Source organism: Cyanistes caeruleus, chromosome 16, assembly GCF_971803275.1.
Source record: "Cyanistes caeruleus chromosome 16, bCyaCae1.hap1.1, whole genome shotgun sequence".
NCBI classification, from domain to species: domain Eukaryota; kingdom Metazoa; phylum Chordata; class Aves; order Passeriformes; family Paridae; genus Cyanistes; species Cyanistes caeruleus.
Window position 1 is genome coordinate 7599598 of NC_141716.1, and position 17624 is coordinate 7617221.

The following is a 17624-nucleotide window of genomic DNA, read 5'->3' on the forward strand; positions in this document are numbered from 1 at the left end:
GGCCACCGTGGGACAATGGGCTGGGGCTGTGGGGCGGCCGCAGCCCCGTGCCGATGGCTCCTGGCACATGGGCGCCAGGTCCAAAGGTGTGCAGGCTCAGGGTGGCAGGATGGTGCCCAGCTGCTGCCATCCACCCTCCTCCTCCCCCTGCCAGCACCTGCGGGAAACTTTCCTGCCAGGCTGGGCGAGTGCTGTGGTGACCCTGCGGTGGCCCAGGACTTTGTATCCCTTAAAATAAACACACTTGAGGACACTCAGGCATCCAAGCCGACTGTGGGGCCGGCCGGGGCTGCTGCCGCGTGTCCCCAGTCACCCCGCCACGGGCGGCAACGCTCGCTGCCCAGCCTCGCGCCTGCGCCAAGGCAGCTCCTGGCCCCACAAGCCCCTAAATTAAAAGGTCCCTACTGGAGCTCCCTGCTCGGCAGAGCTCCCTCCCCCTCCTTTCCCTTGTGCTGATCCACTTATTCGTCTGAGCGATGACCAGAGCTGACCTAATCCCCGGGGTGGTGTTTATGTGCCGGGTGCACCGGGCCGGTGGCAGGCGTCACCCGCCCCACCACGGGGCTGGGTCCTGCCAAAAGCCCTTGGTCCCAGCTCTCCGTGCCAGGGAGTGCGGGGCTCCAGAGGGGCTCAGCAGCCAGCACTTATCCAAGGGCACCCTCCCAAGCCACCTCCCCAAAAGGAGCTCTGGTCTCCTGTCCCAGTGTTTGCAACGCTGGCGCTGCAGTGGGCGGCTGCATCCCAGACCACGTCCACAGGTTCCTGCTGCATCTGGAGGGGCAGGATGTTGGGGGCATGGCCACATCCTGCCCCCACACCCCTCCTGGCCCAGGGCACTGGTCTGGTGCTGAGCCTCCCAGGGCTTTGCTGTCCCTCAGCATGGGTGCAGGAGCAATGCTGGCTTGGCTGTGGCCCCAGCAGGAGCGGGCAGGTGGCCGGGGGCACAGAGGCCTCCCTGCCCAGGATGGCGGCTGTCCCTCCCCCAGCACTGTTCTCTGCGCCAGGGGAGATGGGGCTCCCAGAGGGAGGCTCCAGTCTCATCCAGCGATGCCTCTCGGAAGGATTAAGGAGAATTATTCCCATGCACGGAGGCACGAGCTGTAGGCCAGGCCCTGCCATCGGCCCGGGCACAGCCACAGCAACAGCGCTGGGCCAATCGGCGCCGTGGCCAGGATGATGGTGGGGACCTCCTCCCTCAGCTCCTTGGCAGCCCCTGGCATGGCTGCCTGCACCAGCAGGGCTAGGAGCCCCCCCACGGCACAAAATCCCTGCCAGGCAAGGGCACCAAGAGAGGCGTCACCTGGGAGAAGAATGTGCAGGTGCCCTGAGCATCCCCAACCTATCCCAGACATCCCTAATCTACCTTGAGTACCCCCACTCCACCCTGGGCATCCCACTCTGCCCTTGCCCATCCACCTCCAGCCTCCTCACAGCCCCCAGCTCTGGCCCCCCTTTCCCATAGGCAGTGACAGTCCTGCGCTGGCTGCTGACACCGGACAGGATCCTGGGGGTGACACCTGGACCGCCCCGATTCCTCCACGTCTCAGGTTTTCTTTTGTGTCACACAAAACACACACAGCAGCAGCTGCATGTCAGGTTTCCACCCGATGCTGCTGCATTTACGAACCCTGGGTTAGCTACAGGAAAAAGATATTACAAACAAAGAGGGAGATGTCTCTAGGAACCTGCCAGGTGGGATAAGGAAATTAAATGGGAATCTAATATCAATGCCCAGCACCTACAAAAACAACAATTTAGTTTATACAAGGACAGATGTACATAAATAATGATGTTTTTAAACCCATGAGCTACAGATATTTTCTCATTTCTGCATTTTTACACATTATGCTGTCCCATGAGCTCCACATACAAAGTGGTGGGTTAATCTCAGTACTGTGAGAAGAGAAATGACCACAAATTCAAACTGCTGGGTCCTTTGGTCTGAGTGGAAATGGCCTCAGCCAGCTTGAAAATGCAGATGAGCTCAGGAGGGAGCTGCAGTCTCCTTGTTGGGATGGATGGGACAGGGATGGGGATGAGGCTGCTCCCTGGGCAGTTTTACTGGGGTATCTCCAGCTCCCAGCCATTCCTGAGCACCCCACAGCCAAGTGGGACCTGGGGGAGCGGGAGCAGGAGCGCTCCTGCCTTGGCTGCTGGGACCAGATTTAGGCTCCAGCGTTGCTTTGGCAGCCGTGTCAGGACTCTGAGCAGTGGTGGAGCTGTGTCGATTACACTCCATTCTGGCAAAAACCACCAAGCTCCAGAGCTTGGAGAAGTTTTCTGCATCTCCCAGCAGTGCCCAAAGCACATGTCAGGAGCAGGGCTCCAGCAGCAGCAGGCGAGCAAGGCCAGGCTGTGCAGCCATGAATATATTCATTATCAACCAGCACGAGCCTGGTGAGCTCCCTGCTCACGGCTGGAGCTTGGCTGCACGAGGAGCCCCTCTAATGAGGATAATTGGGAGCCCCCCTGCTCCACCCCCGTGCCCTAATTGAAGCAGATGGAACTGCAAAAACAATGTCACTTCTAACCGGTTTGATCTTTCGGTTGGAAAACGGGACTATTTCGTTCTCCTGTTTAATCCCCTCGAGCTGGGGCTCCTTGGGCTGCATGGAGGTGGAGCAGACGCTGGCACTGTGAGGGAGAGACTGGTGAGGCTGGAGAGCCCAAGAGAGGCAGCAGGCCCCAAGGTCCATGCAGTGCTGCCCTCTTCGGCCCCTCTGCAGAGGCCAGACCATGACAAGACACGTGGTGAAGCTGGTGGAGGTGGCTGTGTGGGAGCAGCCTTGTGCCTGTGCTGCAGCCCCGGCATCGCCCCGGCATCAGCCCAGGAGAGCAAGAAGCAAAATGGCTTCTTGGGCCGCGGTGCTGGGGGAGGAGGGGATCAGTCACTTATTAAATGAATTAATCAGGGCTCAGCGTTTTCATTTTGAAGAGGCTGCTGGATTATCCTTGATTTCTGTGGCGCTGGATTTGAGGAGATCAGGAGGGGAAGGGGCGATTTCCAACACCTGCTCCCTGAGAGATTTTACGGCGGGGAAGTGGTTGGGTTTAACGTCTCTGCCGGCGCAGGCCACCGCACCACTCTCCAGAGCAGAGTTAAAGATGAATGGGGCAAATTGTTCCTCCTCCTGTCACATCTCCAGAGCGGAGACAAAACCTCTTTTGACTCAGGAAACAATGAGCTTATGTAAGAGCCAGCGGCCCACGGAAACCTCGCCGCAGCCCCGCACCATGCAGTGGGCCAGGGTCCACCCGGCTCTGCCCACATCCCGCTGCCATGGGACTCCTGGCCGGCCTTGGGGCAGCCCTCCCTCAGCTGCTGCCCACCTGCCTGGGCAGTTGTGGGTGTCACCGCCATGTGATGTCCCACCAGTGACATTTGGTGCCCCATGGGCTGTCATGGGTCCACCAACCATTGCCCTGCCTGCTTTGACTCCATGGGTGATGGCAGTGGTTCTGCCACACCTGAGTTCCTGTAGCTCGTGGGTGGGTCCGTCCCATTTCCAGCCTGCCGTGGCACCGGAAAAGGATGGAGCTGCACACCCAGCCTGGGAGTGGCCGTCAGGAGGGCACAGAGCATCCCACCACCGCCTGCCTGGAACAACAGCCAGGAAGATGAAAAGTGCCATAAATTATTCACTTACAAAAGAGACGAGAAGGGGGAAAGAGGGGAGGAGGAAAGCCTGTGAGGAAGGGATACTTAATACAAATTAGAGACACTGTGTGGGAATGGGGGCCCTGTGGGGGGGCCATTACTGGGTGTTAGAGCCACACTCATTAGGGGCAAGGGACCAGCACCGCAGGGATCCTGCACCCACTACTGGGTGGTGAGTGGCAAGAGGCCCTGGTTCTGCTCCGCTCACGCAGTCAGAGCACGGAGCCCATTTTCTCCAGGTCCTGCCCAGCGTTTGCCTCCAAGATGCACAAAAAAGAAAAAAGCAACGTGGCCGCGGGCCGCAGTGCACTGGGGCTGGCCAGGTTCCAGTTAAGACGCTCTATTTCCTGTCTTCCTTCGCTAACGCAAACCTCGTTATGTCCCAGACAAAGTGTCCACCCTCCACACTCCCTCCCTGGGTCCCTGCCTCGACCAGAGCCCTTGACGAGCCAGACATCTGGCACGGCCGGACACAATGCGCGTCTGCAGGGAGAGCTTCGCCGGACAAGGCAGCGCTGTGCGGCCGCCTCCCCGTCCCCTGCCATGAAAGGTGCCCCCCAGTGCCGTCTCCCCCCGGCTCCACTGCCCAGCCCGAGGGAGCAGCTCCCTCCGGCACCGGGATCTCACCGCGCCAGCCCCGTGCTGGACATTTTCCCATGCACCAAAGCTCGTCAGCTCCCGCTGCACAGAGCAGCCTTGTCACAAACACTCTCTGTCCCTCTGTTTTCCCTTCTCCTCCCAAACACTGTCCTTTCCCTCCCACTGCTGCTCCTCCAGCCACCTTGCAGCTTAAGGAATGCTCGAGCCAGGAGCTGGCCCTTACTCACACTGAGGAAGGAGGTGGCACAGACCAAGCCTCTCCTTGTGCCACTGCTGCTGGCAGCCACCCGGATCCTGCTGCAGGGAGGGGACATGCCTTGGCCCCATGCTGCCTGGGCACTGCCTCTCCCCATGCCAAACAAACGGGTTTGGTGGGTTTGGGCTGGATTCATGCTGAACTTCCAACATAGACCTACCACCAGAGAGACCCTGCTGTGCACCTCCAATCCTTTAAGGACTGTCCTTTAGCACTGTGGGGCTCACCCTGCTGTCCCCACTCACCCCTCTGGCTGGGGGTACTCAGTTTGGGGTGGAAGGGAGGGGCACAGTGGTGCTGGCTGTCCATAGCCTGGTGATCCTCTCTGCTCCAGATTAAGGAAGAGACCCCCAAAATTCTGGTCTGTGCACCAGCAGGATGAACTGACTGACTCGGCAGCAACTGCACCAGACATGAGAGAGCTGGAGCCAAGCTCAATGTACCAGGCTGGGAAAACCACCACAGCTTCACAATGTCCCTGCTGCACTTCCCAGCCTGGCAGCAGGGAAGGACAACTTTCAAAGGACACTGAAAGGAGGGTGTTTATCACAGGCCAGGGCCTTTGCTCGGGAGGAGCAGATGTGCCCCTGAAGAGGTGACAGGAATGGAGTCACCAGCCCAGACCGCTCAGGCGAGGCAGGGACACGTCTGTCGACTCCTGCTGTGGAGCCAGCACAACATGGGGACACCCTGGAGAAAGAGGAAATATATCCCTAATGAAAACGAAATAAGGTCGTGTCTAGCTGTAGTAAGGCCTGGCTGCTGGTCCTAGTCTTGTTTAAAGATAAGGCTTTATGGGGGCCAAAATTCAACACTGGTGCAAGAAACCCTGGAAACCCTGGGAAGTGGGAATTTTACAGCCTGGGCTAAGCAAGTGTCTTGGGGCTCACAGGCCATCTCCTGCACTGGCCAGCTGCCTATGGTCTGCTGGGCTCTGGCTTACTGAGGGTGTTTGTATTCACCTGGAGCAGGGCTAGGCTGGCTGAGGAAAGCCCTGGGAGCTGTGTGACACCCAATGCTGCAGCAATGACCCTGTAAGGTGGGCACCACTGCCCCACAGTCAGGTGCCAGCTGTCAGAAGTGCAACTGTGGAGTGGGACATCGCTTGGGGATGGAGCCTGGCTTTTGATCAGCACACGGCAAGAGGCTGCTCCTCCCCTGAAAGCTCTGCTAGACTGGTGGTTCAGGGCAGATGGTGATGAGCAGCACATCGTGGGCATCTCATCAAGTGCCAGCAGTGTGACCCAGAGCTGTGGGATATGTGCCATACCAGCGGAGAGACTGCAGTGCTTGGGACAGCTCTATGCCATCCCTGACATCCCAGGGCAAGGTTTCCAGAGTGACATGCCTTACAAGCCTCTGGGACTTGGAATCTGGAAATAATGCTTGCCCACATGTCCTTGAGGTCCCTCCTTGTAGCACTACTGAGGAATGTCCCCCACACCCAGAAGCCTCCCCAACCAGCTGCCTCAAGGGATGCCCCCAAGAATCGTGTGCCTTCACAGTTAAGTAGGTTAAGAAAGTCCTTTCTCCAAGGTCTGGATTAGCCACTGCTGCTCCGGGCAGAACAGACTCAGCTGCCAGTCAAGTGAGGACGGCACGTGGGGATCTCAGCAGAAAGGGATCAGTCCAACATGGTGCCATGAAGCAAACCCATGTCCCTCACACAGAGTAAGCACACCACACACCCAGCAGTTTTCCCTGCTCTTCAAAAGAGGCTGAGGAGCAGCAAGCCCTGCCCATGGGCTGAGTGCTGCTCCTGGGCAGTGGAGCAGGATGTGTACAGCCAGGGACAAGGCAAGGTGCATCCTGTTAGTGGGCAAGGCAGAGGCTCTTCTGCAGGAATTCAAGCACTTTGCCATGTCACACACTGAGGTTTGGGGTCTGACTCCTGCTTTACTTTCAAGGGTGCTGTACTCACCAGAAAGTCACAGCAGGTCTGGGGTGGAATACCCAGCACCCCTCTGGTGGGATACCCCGCTCAACTCCACACACCAAACCAAACTGAGAGATTTGTAACGTGGTGCCCACCTGCAGAAGCAGACAGGCTCTGCAGATGGACAGAGCCCAGCTCAAACTGCCACAACAAGACAGTGCCAGGGCCTGGGCCCTGCACTCAGCTGGGACTGGGCATGGGATGCCTTCAGGAATGGAGATAGGCCCAGACAGCGGGACAGCACAGCATTCGGGGTCCCTTTGCTCCCTGTGTGCACTGGCTCCCACAGATGTGTCCCTCCAGGATGTCCGGCACAATAGCTCCGCTTCAGCAGCGGAGTTTGTGTTGATGTTGCTGTTGCTTTGGGCAGCCGGCGGCTTCCTGCGGGCACGTACGCTGTGAGCAACATCCGACTGGGAAGGGATGTTGTGGGAGCTTCACGTTTTCCGTGCTGGGGCCCGCAGGATGAGTAACAAAGGAAAATGGAAGGAGCGAGTGTGCGTGTTCAGTGTCACTGCTCAGGGCTGGCCGGTGTGTCCCAGGCCCCACCGTGTGCCCACTGAGCCAGCAGGAACCCCCACTCTCCTGACAGAGCCTGCTCTGTCCATGACCCAGCCAAGTCTTTAGGTGTGTCTTGCTCTCCCTGCAGTTTCAGGGCTGACACCAGCACGCTGTATTGGGCCAAGGCTTCTGGGCACCAGGACAAAGGCCTCTGATGGTTTAGTAGGTACCTGTTTATCAAAGCATGGGATGACAATTCCCTGCTCTCCCGCCTCTCTGGGTTTCAACAACTCTATGCCACTTGCCCCTCTCAGGCCTTGAAAAGACCTGGAGCTGGTGCTTTGGTCCTTTAAACAAGACTTTTTTAACAAGCGTGTCAGACGATACTGCTCTCCTACTAGGCAACTCTTCATTAAAACTTTATACTTTAGCAAGCCTTTCACTGAAGACACACTCCAAGCATCACACCTGTCAAACAGCAGCAGGCAGGACCAATTTAGTAACTCAAAAGGTTTTCCTGAAGGCAGAGAGTATCCAGTCCTGAACAAGCTCCCAGCTGAAGGACGTAGTGTGCAACCAGACCCCTCTGCAGTGCCAGGATGCCCGGAGTTGAGCCCAGCCTGGCTGCAGGGGATATGTGGGGCTCACTTTAGCACTGTCTGGAGCTCTGCAGGACGCCTGCAGGGCACAGGGGACAACTGAGCACAGGAGATGTGGACAAACTTCCAGCTTGGGAGTATTTGGGCTGCCCCAGTGCAGGCACACTGCACCAGCAGCTTGGCCAACTGGGCTCCAAGGAGGCTCCACAGCTATGTGGGCTGGTTACTCACATTTTTTTCACAGCCTTAGCAAGCTTATGTGAACCAGGAAAACACATTTGTTTCCAAAAAAAAGAAGCACTTTCATAGGTTGAGAGAAGAGGAAACAGAAGAGTGGTCGACACTTGATAGTGCACATTCCCTTCCCCAGAGCAGTAATCTGCTTTTCCTCTCTCAACATGTTCCTCTGCTCCATGCTCCTTCTCTGCTCCATGCTCCTCCCATAACCCACTGCCCTCCTTGGTTACTCTATTGTCCTTCTTCCCTTCCCGCTCTTGTGTGTGCTCCATTCCTGGGTGGGAGCATTGGTTTGGCAGAGGGACTGACTTGAGGCAGCATTAGTCTGTATTTAGAGCTCTGATACAGATCATGGGCATTCACCACAGGCACAAAACCTCAGTCCACAAAATGCTTCTGAAGTGTGACAGCCTGGTGAAAATTGCAACTCCTGGGGTTTTTTTTGGTTTTTTTTTGTATGGGTCTCATTTGTCACCCTGAGCTTGGCTTGCTTATTTTTTTGACACCATCACTTCTGATCTTCTAGACTTCACAAAGTCTACCCAGTTCAGCTGATGCTGACACCAGGAACACTTGCATTCCTACGGGACTATTTCTGCTTTATTTCTCATCACTGAACCTTACAAAAGAAATTAAAGGAGCCAAGAAGAGCCCCAAAGAGGACACCTGCTTCTGAAGGAAAACCACAGGGCATGAAAAATTGGAAGCAATTCCTAAGAGGGCGCAGAGAGAAGGAGGATTTAGATTTAGTGAGAACATCTTGATTTGCCTAAATACGTGAGTCCCTTATTAAATTACTGTCCTTTTGAATAACAGTGTTCAGCAAAGAGATCAAAACTGTGTCATTCTAGATTGTAAATGAGACTTGGGAATTCAGTGGTGAGGGCTAAGTCCCAGTGGGAGAATGGCAAAGTTCAGGGGGTACAGAGAGACCCAGTCAGGCCACAGGGACAAGAGGCTGGGCTTGTTGGGGTGGAGGCTGCAGCCTAGTCCTGAAGAATCAAGAGCCAAAAGCTTCTATGGGAGCAATTGTGTCACCACCAAAACACTCTTCCTCTTGCCAAGACACAGCCCCCTGGGGCCCTTGGGCAAGCAGAAGTGCCTGTGTCCATCCCACCACCGGGATGCAGTGCCGTGCACTCAGGTTTCACATCCTCACCAAGGCTGCCTGGCTCCGGTGCAGGGGCTGGCTAGGGAAAACCAGCAGTTTCCCAAAACTGCAGATTTGCAATGGAAACTGAAATGCCACAAGTCACTGGACTGAAGAGAGCAGTGTCCCTGTTTCCCCTTCTGTCTCTACCATCCCTGCCACCGGCCACACCACCAGCTAAAAGCCACGCCAGGGAGACCTGCCAGCACAAAAGCTTTTTCTTTGCTTAGGGGTGGTTTTCCAGTCCCTTTTCTTAAAGCAGGATGAACCCAATCTCAGTTATTCCTCAGATTCCTCTGCTCCTTCCTGCACTCCCAGCAGCAGCCAGGCTGGGACAATAAGGGATTCAACCTCTTGAGCAGAAGCCGGTAACAGTCCAACCACCAAATCCTCCCAAGCATCACGGTAACGAACTCTGACCTGAACTCGTACTTCTACCACTTATTTACTTGCTCTTTTATTTTTTTTTTTCCTATTTTAAGCTTGCATGTTTCACAGACGCAACACACCACCTCTCTTCACAAAACTCTTCCTCCCACCCAGCCCATGTGTGCTGCTTTCAGCCCTTCCAACCGCCTGCCCTGAGGGAGGAGACACCCACGTTCACCCCACACAACATCACTGTGGCTGCTGCAGATTATTCACAATTTCTTGCCTGGGGGATGCAAGACCTGTCAAAGGTGCAGCTTTCCAAACGCAGAAACCTGTGACTGTGCTGCAAAGCCTTGGCACCCTCCCTGTGTTCAGAACTAAGAGTGCTCTCCTCATCACTTGGGAAGAGAACTTGGGGAAATAAGTCCTCCCCTTAGAAGGGGATTTAGTGACCTCTTTCTGGAGGAGCTGGGAGACAGCTCCAGGCAGAAGGACCATCAGCTCCAAGCTGGACAGGTCCCTGGCTGAGCAGGAACCCAGAGGCTAAATTGGAAGGACTAGAAGCCAGCTCTGAGCTGATATGAAATCCATCCCACAGGTGGGACACCTGATCAGAAAGGACTAGTTAATGTTTAATAAGTCACAAAAACATCCTGTGGCAGAGGCGTGGGGCTCTTCCCACCTGCCGGGGCACTCACCATCCTCATGGCCGTGCAGGTTCTGTGGGCTGCGCATGCTCTCGTCCTGGCTGGGGCTCAGGCTGGAGTTCAGGTGCTGGTCAGCTGAGATCCATGTGGAGTCGTTCATATCAAAGTCCTCGCTGCTCACCGACGTCTCATCCTGGAGGCAAGCAGGAAAGGGTTAACTCAGGGAGCTATTTCCTTTCTTCCTTTCTCTGGCTTTAACATCTCACCACACTCCTTCCTAAAAACAATTGGGTGGGCAGCTCCTGTTCCCCGCCCTGAGAAGCCTTGCTGGCCCCTTGGGCTTCCCAAGGCCACTGCAAGCAGCCCTTCCCTGTGCAGGGCGAGGTGGCTGCCCCAGCGGGGACCAGGGCTCTGCTTCCTGCCTGAAGACTTGCCTGAGCAATGGCACTGTCTCTAATTGAGGACAATTAGAAAGAGCTCACATCCTGTAGGAGCGGATGGCTGAGCCCTGGAGTTTACCCTTTAATCTCCATCCACCCCAGCGTGCTCCCGGCGAGGCAGCGGCATGGGGGAGCTGAGGACAGGCAAGAAATGGCTCCATAAAACAACTCGGACTTTTCTGAGATCAAATCATCTGCTACATGAGGAATCACCAGAGGACTGGCAGCAGCAGGAGCAGCTTCTCGGGCATATATGGACACAGGTATTGATCCCCACAGGTGTGCACTGCCTGATGCTGCAGAGGAGGCTCCTCCAGACCTCTCCAGAGGGATATTGCCTCTGTACCCTGATCAAAAATGACAGCATACACCTTGGGAAGGGGCTGGGGGAGTGAGGTCCCCAATGAGGCAAGGACACCTCAGCTCAGGCCAGGGACCCCAGCCAGCTGCCTGCTCCCCGACGATGGCATAGATGACATTCCTCTCTCCCACTTCTGCAGCTCAAAGGACATTTTCTCTCTCCCTCTCTCCCTTCTCACTAACCTTTACAGTACTTTGAGACACAGCCCTTGGATCGCTTCCAGTGCCGGAAAGGTCAGCCACAGGATTTCAAAACCATCATCATAAAGGCAGCACTGAGATCCTGAATGAGAGGAGGGGCTGCGGGACCTCCCCAGGCTGAACTCTCCCAATGCAAAGCTTGGGAGGAAGCAGATACGTGCTCCTGTATGGACACGGTCCTGCTGGTGATCCCTTTATCTGCCTTCCTCTCCCTGCTCCCCTCCCAAAGCCAGGGGCACAGACCGCCCTGGGGTGCAGGGGAACACCGAAAATGTTTCCAGAACCGCTTTCAACTCTGCTTTCCTTTGATTGAAACATTTCAAAGGCTTGTAAACCTCTCTGCTCTTATTTTTTTTACCCTCCCCCTGGTCCTGAGATAAAATACAATCCCCGCTCCCTTTCCGTGTAAGCAGTAATTGGCAGCACCCCTCCAACCTACGCCTGCTCCTCATAAAAACAGCCCTGTCTGGCTGCCGCTGGCTGATAGTTTTTATTGTGAACAAACAAATGTCTTTAAAGACAGGTTTGTGCTTTTCCTCCCAGCGCTTCGTCCCTGCAGACACATCTGCTGGCTCAGGGCTCGTGCCGCCCCCAGCCCGCTCCCTCCATGTGCCTCCCGGGGAGTTTCCTGGAATTTATGGCTTGTGAAACCCTGCATGCACCAAGGGACAGACTGATGGACAGATGGACAGGGCTCGGCAGCCCCATGCATGCCCTGCACAGGGACACCCTGACCCCAGACCCACCAGGTGTCCCTGAGCAGCCCCCCTGTGCCCAGGTGGAGCTGAGGAGGAGGGCAGAAGGTAGGGACAGGCACAGTGTCCCTGGCTCAGCACAGCTCCACTGCCACACCAGCCACAAAGCAATCCTGCCTCTCCAGAAACTCCATCTTGTACGTACAGGAACAGAACTGCAAAGGTCTCCCTGTTGCAAACTATAAATAGTCTCTTTATTGTAAGCATTTGCAGGGAGGCAGCCACCCTAATATCTGGCCTTCTTCACAAGGCTTACTCAAGATTACTGTCAGGCTTAAGAGACAAATGCAAATGCCAAGGTCCTTGCTGCCCACAGTCTCTCACCTGTCCGGTGAGGAGGAGGAGGAGCCCAGGGAGCGACCCACGATGTTTTCAGGTTGTTCAGGCTCAGCTGCAGAGGACATCCAGCCTCAGCACCCAAACCACAACCCAGGAGGCATCATGCTCTCCATGCACTCACACATGGGGGAGAAGTAGTGACACGAAGGATGCCTCGCATGCACATGCGATATAAAGTGCTTTATAAATGTGTACAATTCTCTCGAGGTGCAATAACATTTGCCTATTATTAGAAATACTCTGGCTATCAAACCAGAAACTGATAAGCTATAAATGACTCAAGTTAAACAAGGCTGTCACACGTTCACCAGTCCAGAAAGTTACCCCCTGCTTTCCAGACAGAGCTTTCTGCTTTCCAGCACTAATACCCTTGGCCAAAATGCCAACAGGATGAACTTCCCGGCATCTCACAGCTCCCACTGCACAGCCCACCCCAACAGAACACAAAGCCAAATGTGCAGGTGGCAGCAGGAGAACCCTTCCTGGCAGTGGGAACTGTGGAGAAAGCATCCGCTGCCTGCTGGGTCTGGGCAGCCACCCGGCTCTGCCCACACCACAGTGCCCCAAGAACTCTTCACACCTTTGTGTCTCTTTACTAAAGAAAGAGAAAAGCCCCAGCCTCAAGTGTGGCTCTGGCCATCCCCATCACTCCAGCTCTGGCATCCTGCACTAGCCCTTGGCTGCATTCCTCACTGCGTGTAGGGACACCAGAGGCCACCAGCAAACTCCTGCCTCAGGACACTCCTTGGAGACTGAAAGCTGAACACTGTGACCTCCAAGTGCTGCCCATGAACTGCTGGCACTGCCTCCTCATACCAGGGACAATCCCAGGGACAGGAGGCCCCAGCAGCAGCGTCCAGAGCACTAGCTGCCCAGCCACAGCCCAGGAGCAGAGGGACAGCAGCACAGCACAAATCCAGCCTCAAAGCACAGGCCACCAGAGCAGGATCAAAATTTCTGGCTGGGTGGGAGCTCTGGATCTCCCTGGATGCCTGTAACCTGGCTGAAGGCTGAGCCTTGCAGTGGGCTCCCCATCCAGCCAAACAAGGAAGCGTTTCTCAACAGCAGCAACAGCCACGACTCGGAGCAATACGGTAAATCTAATCTACCCTTCCACCCTCTTTTGGCTTGCAAGTCAGGCAGCTCATTCTTTTTCCTCTCTGGGTTCTCAGGAGAATTCCCTCTGCTAATTTCTTCTTTCCTGTAAACAAACTTCAAATGAAACTTTCATTAGAAAACAGAATGCAATCCATTACCAGTGCCTGTCTCAGGACCTGCTGCCTTTTCCCCAGTTCCACGCCACTCGTGGCACAGATGGAAGTGTCAGTGGCGCCCCAAGCAGCCAGCCCAGAGCCAAACACTGAACCCCAGCACTGTTGCTGCTGCCCTCCTCCTTCCTGCCTTTCCCAGCTCTCCAGAGAGATCTCCTCACCCCGCAGTAAAGTCCCATCGCTTTGTTTCCAATGTTCAAGGGACTGAGCGATCAAGGGTCAGGCAGCAGAGCTCCTCTCTGCAAGGGGAAGTCGGATCCTGCTGCTGCTGCACACATAGGGCACACCCAAACATTTGAGCAGGGCTCCCGGCACCACTCAGGGTTTGGAAAACAAAATCCTTGCTTCTCTCCTTATCTACAGTCCAACATTCACAGCTGCTCTACAGACATTCACAGCCAATATTTTCTACCCAGCAGAGGCAGACACTCACATGTGCAGAACTCACACTCCACATTTCTGTCCCACTTTCCATTCACGATCTTCAAGCACTGTGCCTGCAAGCGTCCGCTGAGCTTCCCAACTTCACTGAGAGTTAGGAAACTACTCCTCGTATTATAAAGCTGGAAATCCCCGGTACTGACAGCCACCCTGGCTGGTCCAAGAACACAGCGAGTCGCTGGCAGACCCAGGAACCTAATCAAGCCCTCCGGACTGCAAGGCTGTAATTGCCTGACAATGTTTCTTCACCAAAGCTCTTCCTCCTGGAGAACAACCTCCCACAGCACGGGCTGGAGCAGGGCAGGGGGGGAAGCTACTCTTATAACCTCGTAAATATATGCAAGACTATCGGTAACCTGCTTATTTTACAGCCAGGCTCAGTTTCTTGGGGACTGCCTTGCAATCTCTCTCCAGTCATTTACATGCTGTGCCTCACGTTTAATATTCCAAGCTCCGAGTCTCAGGACGGTTTATTTTCTCTCTTTAAGTCCTTTTATTTTAAAGCATGTCCTTTCACGCCACAGCCTACTATCCCGATGGGATTTCCTTCCGCGGAGCAGGAACCGAGGCTGTGTGCCGTGCAACCTCCCCAGCACACAGCCACGCTCAGCTTCCCACCAGAACCAGCCGTGTTTTTAGAATCAACAAAAGGCAACGCGTGACTGCCAGCCCCCAGAGCTGCTCCACTGCCACGCCGGTGCCGTGCACGACCTGCCCGGCACAGGCAGCCCCCAGACCTGCCAAACCTGGCCAGGGCAGAGCTCCTCGCACCCTGACCCCCGGCAGCGGCGCACAGGGAAGGCTCGCAGGAAGGCAGCCTCATCTCCGTCTCAGCCACTGTTTAAACCCAGCCCTCTGAGCATGCCAAGAAGGTATTGAACCAGATTTGACCCTAACTTAACCAGTTCAGCGCAGAGAAAGGCTTGCTAATGGAAGATAAAACACTCCGGGTCAAAGATTGGTACTGCAGCCACAAATACTGTGGTGGTCATCGCTCCAAAGCGCCGAGAAGGCTCACAGCACACGGGTGTACGCGGGCTGTGGCGGCGGTGAGCTGTGACTGCGCTGCCTACTCGTGTGTACAATTCTCACACCAAAGAGAACATCCCCGGCGCTCTTTGTCAGGTCATTTACGTCCTTATTTACCGCGATTTCTGCTGATTTCTACGGGACCCAGCAAAACCCGAGTAATTTCTTAGTTCCCGTAAATAGGCAAAACAGTTAATTTTAACGGCAAACGGCAAATGGAAGAGGAAGGGAAGCTCATCCCCTTCTCCCCCTCCCCCTTCTCTAAGAGCTCTTCTTCTGGGAACCCCCCGAGCATTCCCACAGCCCCGAGGCACCGGGAGCTTGCCAGGGCGGGGGGCGGCCCCGCAGCCCCTTCCCGGAGCCGCTGCCCCGTTCCTGCTGTTCAGCGGGGAGGTGCTGAACGCGGGGCAGGGGGGACCGGGCTGCACGACTCCCACCACCACCCTGGAGCCCCGCACCTGCCTCCCCCGCACCTGAACTTGCTCACAGGCGTTTGCTTTTCCATGCGAGGTGGGGACGGTGCCTGATAACCGCGCGGTGTGAAAGGGCACTTTGCTCTTCCCCCAGCACCGGGAAGCGAATGTCGGGGGGGGACGGACGCGGTTTCGGAGGCGGTGGCCAAGAGGAGCAGCGCTGTGGGCTGAGCGGCCGGGGGTCCCCGTGTCCCCACCCTCCCCGACGGCCACGGGACCGCGGTGGGACGCGGCTCCCACGCGTGTGTCCCCGCAGCAGCGAGGTGCGAGGCGCCGAGAGAGAGTCCCCGTGCCCGTCCTACCCCCGCCCGCAGGTAAATAGATACTCCCGCGATGGAGCCCTGCCCGCGCGTGTGCGGGGCTCAGCGTGCGGCGAGGATTGACACGTAAGTAGGGCTTTACCTCCAGGGAGGCGGCTATTTCCAGCACAATCCCCGCCCGGGGCCGGGGCTGGTGGTGATGGCAGCGAGGGGCCGGTGCCCGGGGATGGCCGGGGACGGAGCGCTCCCGCCGCCGCCTCCTCCCACTTTCTTCGGCGCTTTTGTGCTCTTCCGGGCGCGGGGGAGCCGCGCCGGGCGCGGGGAAGGACGCGCCGCCCTCCCCCCCCCGCCGCCGGGCAGCCGGGCGGGCGACCCGCAACTTCCCGGGGCCGCGGGGCGGCCGCTCCCCCCGGAGTTGGGGCCGGGCCCCGCGGCCACCGCCCCCCCCCCGCCCCGCCCCGCCCCGCCCGCCGGTGCCCCCCCTTCCTCCCCAGCCCCGCAACGCCGCGGCCGCGTGGAGCCCCCGCGCATCCCCCCCCGCCCGCCGCCCCGGGGCCGGTACCGGAGCCCCCCGCGGGCGGGCGCCTACCTGGAGCGGAGCCCGGGGCCTGCCGGCCTGCGCCAGCCCGGCGGCGCGGCGGGGAGCGCGGGGCGGAGGGACGGAGGGAGGGGGCCCGGGCTGGCGGCGCTCCGGAGAGGCTGACAGCCAGCTGCTGCCCGGGGAGAGGGGCCGGCGCTGCGGAGCGCGTCACTCCCGGCTCCCGGGGGGGGGGGCCGGGGAGGCGGAGGGGGGCGAGCGGGGCCCGGCCGCGGGCGGAGGGGGCGGGGGCGGCGGGGGAAGGGGAGCGGGGCCGCGGGGGGCGGGCGCACCGGGCCGGGCGCGGCGGGGGGCGCGGAGCCGCGCCTGGAAGAGCACATTGTGGAGGGCCGGGAGGGCCCTTCCCCGGGAGGAGACAATGTCCAGGGCCGGGCGCCTGCTGGAGAGCGCGAGAATGCGCGGCCGGGGCACGGTACGGATCGGTTCGGATCGGCCGGGAGGGCCGATACCCTCCCGGGCATCCTCCGCTCCGCACGGCCCGGGGGGCTGCAGGCGATCCGGGGACCCTCCTCTCGGGCACGGCACCCGGGTCTGCCGCCCGTCACGGCCCGGCCCGGGGACCCTCTGCCCGCCCGGCTCGGTGCGGCCCCGGGAGCTCCGTCCCTGGGTCCGCCCGTGCGCGGGTGCAAGTGCGGGGCCCCTGCAGCGAGCCCCGGGCGCCGTGGGTCCCGCAGCCCCTTCCCCGCGCGGTGGGTGCCGCGGAGCCGAATCCTTTTGTTCCCGATGATTCTCCCTCACTCCGCGGGAGCAGGAGGACCCCGCGCTTCCAGCAGCACCATCACCCACCGCCGCAGCCTCTGAACGCTGGAGCAGGGCTGTTGGGAAACCACCGGCTTGCCCAGCACAGCTCTGGGCAGGGCACCGGCTGCCACATCCCCGGGAAGATGGGGATTCTGCACCCCAGCCCTGGCAGGGCAGCGCTGGGGGTCCCGGCATCCCCCAGGGTGGTACCTGCTCTCAGGCTGGGCTCCGAGGGCAGCGGGTCAATGACTTCTGTCTTAGTTTGGGATCACCATGATGGGATGGAGATCCCCACCACAGTGATGGGCACCAGCATTGTAACATCCCCCTCCCCATCCCACTTCACGTTTCACTATTTAATGGTTACAAAGGAAATGATTTATGAAATAAACCAAGTGTAGCAGTTCAGTGTGGAGCCTGCAATAGGCTGGTACCAGAAATGGTGCCAGAGCCAGCATGGGAACTGCCAGGTTTGGGTTTATGGCTTGTTAGTGCGGATGTCCAATTATGATGTTATCTGTTCCAGCATTAACCACCTCACTGCCAGGAAAGCGGCAAGGGAAGAGGGTGTCTCAGGAAGATCTGAGGCCAGAGGTGAAAATGGGCATCACTCAGTACTACATTTCCATCTCCACCAGGCTGATTGTGGAGCCAGAGGTTGAAAGGCAAGAGTGGGAGCCCTGGGGGTCTTCTGCAGGAAGCGCATGGCTGTGAGGACAGTGGGCTGTGAGCCCCCAGCCACAGGGCCTTCTCTGCACTC

At 57.8% G+C, this 17624-nt stretch overlaps 1 protein-coding gene across 9 annotated transcripts in view; it reads right to left on the reverse strand.

The window, feature by feature from the left end:
* NOL4L (nucleolar protein 4 like) overlaps nt 1–17624 on the reverse strand; it is a 63238-nt gene that overhangs the window by 10541 nt on the left and 35073 nt on the right. For 6 of the 9 annotated variants that reach the window (XM_086853105.1, XM_086853107.1, XM_086853109.1 and 3 more), the window contains one exon: nt 10008–10149. In XM_086853105.1, coding sequence (XP_086709231.1) covers nt 10008–10149 — 142 coding nt within the window. Of the gene's footprint in view, nt 1–10007; nt 10150–15667; nt 15869–16114; nt 16260–17624 lie in introns of those variants that run through there. The other 3 variants (XR_015277070.1, XM_086853111.1, XM_086853110.1) reach the window with 3 other exon arrangements.